This window comes from Cicer arietinum, chromosome 1, assembly GCF_000331145.2.
Source record: "Cicer arietinum cultivar CDC Frontier isolate Library 1 chromosome 1, Cicar.CDCFrontier_v2.0, whole genome shotgun sequence".
Taxonomy (NCBI): Eukaryota; Viridiplantae; Streptophyta; class Magnoliopsida; order Fabales; family Fabaceae; genus Cicer; species Cicer arietinum.
The window spans coordinates 4,824,812-4,836,900 of NC_021160.2; the positions used below are offsets into that span (position 1 = coordinate 4,824,812).

A 12,089-nucleotide genomic window follows, 5' to 3' on the forward strand; every position below is an offset into this window, starting at 1 on the left:
GGTTATTGTGAATTTAGTTTCTAATTTTTTTTCTTTGTTAATAGTTGTTCAAATCTATATCAAGTTGAATAGCCTAAAGCCACAAAGAGAAACATTATTTATGAGACATAACCAAACAAACAATACATGAGAAGTAAAGAGCATGGCATTTCAAAATAAAAAACACTTCTCAAAATCCTTTAGCTATTATACAAAAGATTTTCAACCAAAGTGTGACTAATGTTCTCAAGAATTAGTTGTACCTTACATGGCCATTCAATTTTCCTCTCATTATTAACACTTCGTCCAAAACTACAAACTTAATCCCTAATAATATGTCGAGATGAACTCGTGGTCGCTCGCTCGTCTACAGAGCCGCACCATTGGAAACATTACTGCAGCGCCACACGCTACATCATGAGGCTCAACCTATCCGTTGGAAATTGAGTAAAGTTTATAAAGAGTAGCATTACTATACAATAATTGATATCAGCTGTGTTGTTAAAATGAGATTTGTATCATCTCATGTTTCAATCAAACATGAGAGACTAATGTTTATCATCTTTTTATGTTGAAAAACCCAATGAGTTTTAATGGTGATATGATGAATATATCTCTCTCACGTTTAACTCAAACATGAGAGGATCCAAATCAATTAAAATGAGTCAATATGCCATGCCTAAACCATTTGTTCAACCACTGATTTGCAGTAAAAACCAGAAACTGATCTTGCAATGCAATAAAAAAAATCTAGATACTTTTACATTCTAAGTATCTAACATAAGCCTTCCATATTGGTCATTGACCATAAATCATAATCCCATGCAACCATGCAAGTAGTAGTGAAGTTTAGACTCTCCTTTTATTTCAAGTTCTTTATACATCCCCTTCTAATGTTTAAATTGGGAAAGAGGAGATGCAGTTAAGTTTAAGTATACTTCTGAAGTGCATCTATGTAGTTAAATTACATAACTATGTTAACTTGAACTAGCAAAAGAATGAAAACATAAGTATGCTTTCAACAACTCCAAGACAAGTCCTTCAGCAGCCTAACAAAATTGAGTCACCATTTTGACTCAATGAATTATATATTATTAATGCAGAAGACTCAAAAAGATAAGAACTTAAATATATACCACCTAGGAGAAAGTCAAAGGAGACTTGGTAAAGCTTTCCAATCACTGTAATTGGAAAAGGGAAAAACAAAATATAAAATATTACTACACAAATTTGGATTAGATGACTAATATGAAACAATGTTACTAAGACTATACCAATTCAACTGGTCTTTGACATGTGGGAGAGGGAACTACTATGGCTTGGCTTCTCGATGAAACCACATGCTGACTGGACAGCGGATCGGAGAAACCACTCCTCACGGCATGATGAACATCTAAACCAGTGGTAGCTGATATACCAGAAGTTCCCCTTCCCTTTTTGACCCTCGTTACAGTACTGACATTGATCTCTCCTGATCCATAGTTGGATGTACCTGACTACAAGAAAAACCAATGATTAGCTAAACAAGTCAAATCAAATCATGGGAAATGATTAAATTGTTAAATCACCGGTGGAGTTTTCAGTTCTCCATAAGGAAAGTGTATTCTAGAATTGAGGCGCAATAGGGTAAAATATTATTGTATGTATTCTTTTAGTAGTTGCAATTGTAGCTTTAAAATCAATCTTTATACAAGCCTATATGAATAACATGTTAAAATTAAATGCCAAAGGAATATTTAAGAAGTCTATACATTAGACAGGCCTTTGATCTGAACAATGATAATTGTTATATCATCGGTTCGACCCTCATGTTCCAACCATAATTTATAAGACTCTCCAGCAATGGCAGCACATGCATCACGGGGATCTGAATAACTTGCTGCCTACACCATAAAAGAAATCACATAATTTATTAAGATAAGAAATTGAATCATAATATATAGTATTTAGTCTTGTGAACTACTTATTAATCAAGTTTACTTAGCTATCCCTATGAATGTTAATACATACTACCTCTGTCCCTAAATATAAGCCCCTTTAGGAAAAGATTGTCCCTAAATATAAGCCATTTTCCAAATTACTGGATACGTTTATTATTTTTTTCCAATATAATCATAATCAATACTACTATTTTATTCTATAACTCTAGAGTTGACTATAATCAATGTTACTATTGTTTAAATTAAAACATTACCTAAAGAGTAGTTTAGGAACATTGACACATAAAATGGACACATTAAGTATACTATCTATTTTTGTTACTATATGTGAAAATGATAAAATGTGCTTTTATTAAGGGTAGAGGTAGTATGATACTAGGACTTGAAAAAGAAATACAAGAATAGAAATTCAACATAAAAATGAATATTAGACAAAGGCTACATGATTACATTAACATATATGTCCTTTTCTCATGAGAATGATTAGAAAGACATCAAGAATAATATTGACAAATAAGATAACTATGCCATGTAGCCGACTACCCTGGTCGATATATAATATAAGGAAGAATGTCAAAAAGAGATATGAACATCATGCAATATAAACAATATCACAGATAGAAAGAAGAAAAGTACATAGACATAAAGTATATAACCAACCACATGAGAAAGCACAAAATCTGCATCCAGATTTTCTAGTCCTAGTTTTTAAGTGTGATAAGATGCAAGTTATTAATAGATAACATACAATTCCAACCAATCTAGTAGATGATAATGAAATATGTCCTACATGAATCACAGTAAGTATGATTTAACCAGTGAAGACATGATCTGCATAATTAGTAAAGTATATACCTTAGAAAGGAAATAGAAAGAAAAAGGTTGCAAGTCATAATTCATACCATATCAACAACAGTTTGGCTTGATAGGAACTCAAACACACCATCACTTGCAACAACAAAGAAAAGATGATTCGGGGTAAGCTGCACAGTTAACACCTCCGGAACAGCAATAACACCAATACTCTCTCCCAAACTATCCCCTACACTCCTTGTAAAAGCAGCACCAGGAACCATTCCATTCTGAACCCATAACCGAGGAGGATCATCGCCCTGACTCTCTTCATCACCCCAACTCTGAATATCCGGATCCTTATGCCCTTCAACCTGATCAACACTCAACACCCTAGCACCACAAAGCTTAACTCTCTCATATTCATCTCTCCTAAATGGTGTCTGATCAGAGGACAAATCCTCAGCAACAATTCTATTACCATCCTTAACAGCTACCACGGCCCTTGAATCGCCAACATTAGCAACATAAAGTGTATCCCCTATCACAAGCACGGTAATCGCAGTAGTTCCGCTCATAGAATCATCAATTTCATTCTTATGCAAGTCATCATTTGTAGCTAAAAATGCTGAATTATAAGCCTTAACAGGGTCCTCTAACAATGCAGGATCATTTGACAATTTTTCAACCAACTTATTCTTAACAAAATTGGAACACATTCCACCAAAGTCACCATGTCCATCAAAAACACCAAAGAAATGAACACTTGAATTACCTTGCAATTGTGTTTTAACACAGTAACAGTCTTGGTTTTCTTTATCAGGTGAATCAGGGTAGTAACCTCTCTGAGTTAGAACAGAATATTCCAAAGTGAAGTTGTGTGAAGGAACAACAACAATGTGCAGTGATCTCTGAGTGAGTATGTGCTTCCTCTGTGCAGAATAAGGGCCATTTTCTCTATAATCCCTAGAACCACCTATTGATGGTGGAGGGTAACGGCTACAACACTTTCCATGAACACAACCCATTTTTGAAATAGAAACAACACTTATAGAACAAAATATCAAAGAAAAACACAAACTGAATCTCAAAAATTTAAATTATGTATGAGAATGAGAATCATTTAGCTTAGAAGCTTATGAAACTCAGCATTGTAGCTCACAGTATGGTACTTCAAAAACAGATTTTGAAATTTGAAGAGCATGAACAAATAAACAAACAAAACCCTAGAAACAAAAACAGAAAAATGGAAGAAAGGAGATTGAAAGTTAGGATTTTGAGGTTGAAATTGTAGTTAAAGATTGAAAAAAACAAAAGGGTGTTTATTGAATGGAAGAGAAACGAAGAAAGAAAATAGAATGACTTGAAGAAAGCCACAAAAAATAAAAAGGGGGTGAAAAAATGATAACCCTAGAAGGGAGAGGAAATCTAGAAAGAAGGAAAAGGTAGAGACATTTTGTTGGTTTGCAATGAGAAGGTGTGTAGTGGGGTTTAGGGAAAAGGAAAGAAAGAATTGTAGTTTTGTTAAGAGTGCAGAGGGAATCGAAGGAAAAGTGTAGTAAGAAGGAAGAGTACAAGAGAGAAATTCATAGGGATGGTTCTTGTACCAAAGAGAATGACAGTGACACAGTCACAGGTTTTTTTGAGAGATTCTATTCTATGAGTGCATGCTTTGGTTTTGTGTGTGTGTAAAAAGCTCACATTCCAAGGAAACAAAAAACACACACCAACGATGTTGTTTTGTTTTGTCAATGACTCAAGAGGATGTGCAAATTTTTACTGTTTTTTGTTTCATTATTTTAATCTTTGTGCAGTTTAAATAATTCACCTGATAAGTGCTCATTTGCATTTTGCAAGACAAAATAAGAAATTTGTCATTTATTCGAACTTTTGAAGCGTTTTTTTCTTTTTCTTTTTTTTTTTTAAGATTTTACCTTTGAGCGAATTCGAAACCGTTGGTTTGAATTTCAACGTGTGCGTTTCTATTTTGGATTTGAATGGATAAAAATAGACAATTGGTTTTGTTTTATAGTTTTTTGTTTGACAAAACGTTAAGTTAAGTTTAAATGTATATATTAATAATACGCTTTTGTTTTATGCAAATGTTAGTATCTTAATTAATAATTTTTTTTTTTAATTTAAACCAGTTGAGCTGTTAAATTTTGAATGTACTTTTCTAAATAATATTAACGTATTTTATTGGTGAATCTTGGATTACTTTTAGAAAATTATGATTAATTAACCAAAACAATTCAACAGAAAATTTATTTTGTTTTATTTATGAAATATACTTGATTATTTTTAATTGATTATGTATAATTATTAACCAATAATTTTCCAAAAGAAAACTGGAATTTACCTATCAAAAATAATAAATATTACTTGTTTTATAGAAAACTTATAGTTTTTTGAGCATTTGAAAATTTTAATTATGTGAAAGAAGAACTTGTTAAAACTTAAAAAAAAAAATTCAAAAGCTAAAAATTGCATTAATAAATACACATATTTGCTGATTTTTTTTCTTTTGAACTTGAAAAAAACTTTAATAAAAACCGTTATTGTTTTTCCAAAATTATTTCAAATATAATGCACAATTTTCTCGTTTAAGATTTGATGACTTTGACTATTCTCTTCCTCTACAATACATTACTTCAAACACATATTTGAAAATTCATTTTTGTATATTGTTAGCTTTGGGCGATTGCGAGATCATACATACACGACTACAAACAAGCTAGCTCCAATAAAGAGATGTTTCCAACACTTCTAATTTTTCTCCTTCATAAAACACTCTTAAATTTACATTCCATTTTTGTTTTTGTTTTCTAAAAATAAAAAAGAATATTTATGTTAATTTAAAAAATATAACATCTTTCTGTTTTCTATTTCTTATGTAATATCAAAATTCTTTTATATCTCGTTTCTTATATTTTTTTCTCACAACCAGTCACAATAAAAAGTTCTCTATATTTTTTATATCTTTATTATACTTTCTCATTTCGGATTATATAGACTCGTGTCTGTCTTATTTTGACTATTATGCATACATGTACTAAATGATTGACACATGTTTTAGCTTTTTGAAATCTCTAGACACCAATTTTTAAATATAACTTGAAATTGTTTGAAAAAAGTTGAAGATAATTTATTTTGAAGATTCTAGGGTCAGAGTTTTTGAATAGCGCACTAATATTGCACGAGTTAGACTAAAAAGAAACATGAGTCGCCGGTGATTGCTAGAGCTGGAAAGTGCATCAATCATTCTCACTCCTATTTTGCTAACATTTGGAAATTGGAATGTTAAGTGCAAATGTTGGAATGTTAAGTGCTTTTAATGTCTTACCTATCTGATTTAACTAACTTATTCAAAATTCCTATAACTCTTTTAGTACTAAGTAATGTATTGCACACTCAAACCGTTCAAACTATTAAAAATACTTCAGAAAATAACTACAACTATAGATCTAGAATAAGGATGAGAGTAGCATGTAAAAAATGAATTTTAATTCTTTAAGTATTTGTGGATCAAATTAAAAGGATCTTAACTCTTAAAGAATTATTCCTTGATTTGATTTACATCACTGTAAAATGTCACACTTATGATGGATTTTTGTTGGTAATAAGTTGTAAATATTGGAGAAAAAAAATGAAATTAATGATGATAAATGTTGCATAAATAAATTTTAAAATGTGTATTTTAAATTAAATTTTAAATTCGATTTATCACACTGATCTATATATATTATATGCAACGGGTTAATCAATCAATGATATTTTATCTAATATAGTTCCTTTAAAATATTTTTTACGTATGATTTTAGCATTTTTACAAAAATATCTCTTAAAAAACAATGTCAATATTAAGACTTTAACATGTACCACAAGAACCAACTAGTAAATTGTATTACTCTAACCTTGTTAATTATATTTAACCATTTTAACCTTCTAAAATTTTGAAAATTCCTCACACAAGTGACATTTATATTTATGTAAAAAAATGAAAAAAGAAAATAACATATATATTTATGATATAACATAAAAACTGACATCTAGTTAATGAAATTTAAATTAATAAATAAAAAAGGAAATTTAGGTTCTATAATAAAACTATTCAATTTATCTTAAATGATTTATTTGACAATTTTACACACATAAAATTTATAAATAAAAGATAAAGTAATAATTTTATTAAATATTCCTATTAAATATTGACGTATTTGTTGTTCTTATGGAATATATTGACTTGAGATTGATATAATTAATATTATTACTTAAATAAAATAATTAAAGAGTAATTAATATTACATTAAAAAGTAAAATGGTCATTTATTTGAAAATTTCATTTTATAAATGAGATAATTGAGACTTGAGAGTAATAAAAATTTAGATGTGGGGTACTTCATGCAAAGAAAAAAAGAAAGATATAAGATGATTTACACATTTTATATACTAAATGGTTTTAGCTGATGGTAAAAGATGTCATACTTCTAATCAAACAAATAATTATTACTACATGCCAACATAATGATTTTATAAGGTGTTTTTTTTTTTATATATATTTACTGTGACAAATACTTTATTTTGTATTCAATAATAACATTTTGTTTTTCTTTAATTAGTGTCTTAAAATTTTCACAAAATCATTGTTTCTAGTCTAGTACCACCAAATGTGAGTTTTTTGGGCCAAAATCAAATGCCCAACGAAACATTCACATAACTCGCCCATAAAAAGAACGGGTCGGGCTTACATTTACAGAAAGAAGGGAGTCCAAAATCTTTAAATTTATATTTGGGTTAATCTTTATTCTTTTAATTTTTTGACTTTTTTAAAGATGAAGAGGCAAAATCAAGAGGAAAGATGAACATTTAGCTTATATTTGTTGATCAAAAACAAAAAATAAAGAGAGGCTGTATTTCGAAAATGAAAAAATATTTAAGAGAGCCCAAGTGAAAAATATTATGATAATAATAGAAATTAATTGACTTCAAAATGCATTAAAAAAAAAATACAAAAACATTGCTGGCTGTGGGGTTCGAACCCACGCGCACTTATGTGCAGAAGATCTTAAGTCTTCCCCCTTAACCACTCGGGCAAACCAGCTTGTTGTTAAACTTTGCTCAATATATGATTATATACTACTAACTAATAAGTCATTAGTTAAATAAATATAATTTAGATTTTTGGTATTGTGAGTTTTGTCCATTACTGCATATTATATATTTTTATATATCATTTAAAATTGTGATTTTTATTCATATTGTTGTAACTATGTGAGAATTAAACTTTTTTTAATAATAATGTAATTCTTTTAGGATTTAATTACCATAGTGAAAAAGGTGTATGTATGTAAATAATTAATCATACCTCTTTAGGTAAATATGTATAAAAAATTGTTCAAACTTGTTATTGGTGTAAATATATTAACAAATAATGTTATTATAATATAATAGTAAGTAACAATATGATTGTGTCACTAGAAAAAATTTCATTGTCAATATATAATATTTAAATAATTTTTTAATGAATCTCATATAAGTCAAGGTCAGCCCAATTTTAACAAAAAACATTTACCTAAAAAGAAAAGAAAAAAGGTCGCTAAACATGTTACAAATTTTATGTATAGTTAATTGTTGATTTCAATTGTTAAGATGTTATGTTTTAGACCTTTGATCTATTGTTCAAATCAATGTCTTTGTCACAAATTTATTTTTTACAATTTTAATGATATAGATTAAAATGATTATATCAGGCAATAAAACATCAATTACATTTTATGTTTTAAAATTTAAAAATATTTTTTTAGAGAAAGTAGGATTGCAAAAAACAAATCAAATCTTTTAGCCATGACCCTATAATGGGAGCGAGACTCTAATATTGAGGTTATAGGTAGGATGTAAAATAGTTTGAAATTTTTTAACAATGCTACAAAGCTCATTTTCAACAACCGTTTTGCTATCACATGGGCTCTAGTCCAAGAAGTATGAGTATGAAGAAACTCACCAAGATGCCCTCTAAAACAAGCTCCAAATCCTTTTTTTCCTCTACACTAAGTATTGCACAATTCACATTGTATTTTAAAACTCTATGACTCGACTTTGTCCATTCAATACATGTGGTTGTTTCATTATTCTGTGCATTTGTAGCTTACTTTTTTATCCATTTGAATGTGATCAAATTCGGCCACAAGCATTGGTTTCTACACTTTCAAATACTCCATGAGGTCATGACCATAAGGTCAATTAATTTCATATATCTTCTCTCAGTGTATTTTGGTAATTCTAATTTTTAAATTTATTAGCATTGTCCGAGTCTAACTATTTATATTTTTTTAAATAAACTACTGTATTTATAAATAAAAAATAACAAAAACTACTATAGTAGAAATAGTATTTATAAAAGTCTACATTACTAATGAGTCACTCAACGATTTAAAATAATTTGTAAAAAATTAATTATATATCATATATTTTAGATAAATATTATTATAGATATACTTATTTTTAACGACAAAAATTTTAAAATGACATATAACTTTCTACATTCTTAAAAAAATTCACCCCTGATAAACATGTAACAGAAAAATGATATACTAGCACTAACAATTATGTTCATGTCTTTGATATTGTAAATAATGTATTACGTCAAAAATGGTATACTAGAACTAATTAAGAACCTTTTTGGAAAGATCTACCGGTAGTTTATAAAAGGGAACTAATTAAAAATTTGGAACATATTATTATTGTTTCTCTATTTGTCTCTTACTTGTGTACTTTATTTGTCTTCTATACGTTGTCATCCACGTAAATTCAAGATTTAAATATGATTTTAATTTTTATAGTGTTTTTTATTTTAATTTTTATAGTGTTTTTTTATTTTAATTTTCAGTGATTTCATTGTATAAATTTGTAAAGACTAAATTCAAAAATAAAATTTAAAAATATTTAAATAAAAATGTATTATAATTATAAAATTAAAATCATATTTAAACTTAAATTTAAGGTGCACTTTAAATTTGTTATCTCAATAACAATTTTACCCTCACTACCAAAAATAAAATAGCAATATTTTTAGTATTGAGTTTAACAAAATTGGCTCATCCGAACCAATTTTAGTGTAAGAGAGCATTCTAAAAAATAACAAAGCATAAAAAGACAATAAAGGTAGATAAAACAAGGACAAAAACAGATAGAAAAGTTGAATATATAAACCTCAAACAATAGCACTTTTAAGGCCACTACACATCAAATCCTCTAGGCGTGACAAACCTTAGTGGGGTGCATTATTATGATGAACAACATCATATATATATCCCAGTATCCTAACCAACACCACTCTACCTCTCATGCCTCCTTTCCTCTTTTGGACATTGCATTCTAAACTCAATCATCCTAATTTGGATTGTCTCCTTTTCTCGTTTTCTTTTTTTTTTTTAGAAAAAAATAGAAATAAATTAACCATAAACAATGAAGTTACACAAATTACTTAATCAAAAGTTTAAAGTAAATGAATCTTTAATTATGATCCTAGGAGATAATAAACATGATACATTTATTTATGTTTCAGTTGATAAATTACACCATTCATATTGATTCAAAAATATGAGAATTTAAAACCTTCGTCGAAAATATATTAATCAAAAGAGAAAGAAATAATTTCTATACGAATAAAATTAACCTCTATTAAAAATTTCACCACATAAAATAATTTGATTGAGAAAGAGATTCCACACATTAACTAATTGCATAATTCAAAGCCTTTGTGACAATAAAACTCCCCCTTAAAATTTACTTATAACTAATTTTAAATTTGAAATCTAACCATTTTTAACAATGAGAATATTTCTCATATATATAACCCCTTTCATATGAGATTAGAGAATCCAAATATTTCGTCCTAACTTTCTAAACAAGTCAACCCAACAATATTCATCATCCATACTAACCAACCACATCACCACCACCTTTTAAATTTTAAATCTATACTCTAACTAACTCTTGTTAGTTTATGCTTATTTTCGTCAACAACATAATTTTAATATAATAAATAGTTTCGATCATTAATTTAAAATCAAACGTTTAGATACACATTTACCAAATCAACTTTGAACAATGTCTACCATTAATTTAGATGAAACTGAAAGCTATTAATCTAAAATAATAACTTTGTGACAAGTTATTGCATAGAATCTAAATCTCTACTTTGTAGCATATTTCCGGCGAATAGGCGAAAACGTTTGAAAGACGATAGCGCCTATCGCCGGAAATTGATCCATAACACAACTCCTACATTTCAACCCAAGTGGCTCCACAGCACCAGCAACCTTCCTCCAAACATCATTGTTATACTCATCACATGTCGTTATCGACACCGACATAGTCCCCGGTCGGAAAATCTGAACAACCTTCCTCAAAACATGAACAATGTTGTCATCATTGTTTACAGAGCCCACACATTCAAAGCTTGCATAGCTATAACCATTTTCTGGAGTTACATGAATGGTGGAATACCTTTCTCTATCAATTCCATTCATTGAATAGCCACAAGGGTCGAATGCAAAATCGCAAATTAGTGCTTCTTTGTTGATTTCGTTGATTCCGGTAAGCTCTGTCATTTCTTTTCCGGCAGAGTGGCCGGATTTTTCATCGTCCGGTCGCCGGAAAAAATTTCCGGCGAGAATCGGGTCGAGCTCCGTCATGCAAATCTCCATTGTGTATTGATCACGATGATTATGATGAAGATTTTGGGTTGCTGTGAAAACATGCCATGAATGAGAGGAAGATTTAGAAGGCAAAATGGAAGCTTTTTTGTAGCAAAGATTTGAAGGGATAGTGTTTTCTAAGTAAGAAACTTCATCATTGAATGAAGTGTGAGGGAAAGGTTGTGACTTTGGGAAAATGAAGCTTCCTCTTGTGTAGCAAACAGAGGAGAGTGTGAAGTTTAAGTGATTATTTGCAAAGTAGATTAATGGAATAATTGATTTGAGAAGTTGTGTGGTTCCACAAGTTTTGATTATGATCTTTGTTGGATATACAAAGAGACTTGATTCTGATAAAACATAGGAATCAAAGTAAGAGTTTCCAACTGCTGAAACAACTGTGCATTGAACAGCTTGTAGGATTTGTTGAATGGATTCAAACTCAAGTTTTCTTAGACCAAGTTGGTGATTAATGGTTGGATTATGATCATAGAAATGAAGTTCCAACCTTTTTTCAAACCCTTCAAAACCAGATAATGCCATTTTGGGAATAAGGTGAGACTGATTTTGGTGAGGAAAAGGTAGGGGGGTGTGGTTGGAATTTATAGGTGTGTGTGAGTAGTAAGAGTGAGAATGTAGTGTGAGGTTTGAGAAGAGAGCATGCGGGTGATGAAACCAAGAA

At 29.4% G+C, this 12,089-nt stretch overlaps 2 protein-coding genes and 1 non-coding gene across 5 annotated transcripts; all 3 read right to left on the minus strand.

Moving 5' to 3' along the window:
• Window positions 1-816: 816 nt before the first annotated feature.
• On the minus strand, window positions 817-4,391 carry LOC101508160 (probable protein phosphatase 2C 35). 3 transcript variants are annotated; one of them, XM_004486037.4, is made up of 4 exons: window positions 2,822-4,388; window positions 1,731-1,862; window positions 1,254-1,475; window positions 817-1,160 (listed from the first exon to the last, which is right to left on the minus strand). In XM_004486037.4, exons 1-4 carry the CDS (start codon window positions 3,737-3,739, stop codon window positions 1,158-1,160), a joined length of 1,275 nt encoding a protein of 424 aa, XP_004486094.1. In that variant the 5' UTR covers window positions 3,740-4,388; the 3' UTR covers window positions 817-1,157. The 3 variants fall into 3 exon arrangements, with proteins under 3 accessions (XP_004486094.1, XP_004486093.1, XP_012568843.1); XM_004486036.4 differs by having other exon boundaries at window positions 817-1,475; window positions 2,822-4,389; XM_012713389.3 differs by lacking the exon at window positions 817-1,160 and having other exon boundaries at window positions 1,190-1,471; window positions 2,822-4,391.
• Window positions 4,392-7,729: 3,338 nt separating this feature from the next.
• Window positions 7,730-7,812, minus strand: TRNAL-UAA (transfer RNA leucine (anticodon UAA)). Its single transcript has one exon. It is a non-coding gene; the product is annotated as a tRNA-Leu (tRNA).
• Window positions 7,813-10,741: 2,929 nt separating this feature from the next.
• On the minus strand, window positions 10,742-12,089 carry LOC101508792 (S-adenosylmethionine decarboxylase proenzyme 4). Its single transcript, XM_004486038.4, has one exon. The coding sequence runs from the start codon at window positions 11,948-11,950 to the stop codon at window positions 10,907-10,909; it is 1,044 nt and encodes a 347-aa protein (XP_004486095.1). The 5' UTR covers window positions 11,951-12,089; the 3' UTR covers window positions 10,742-10,906.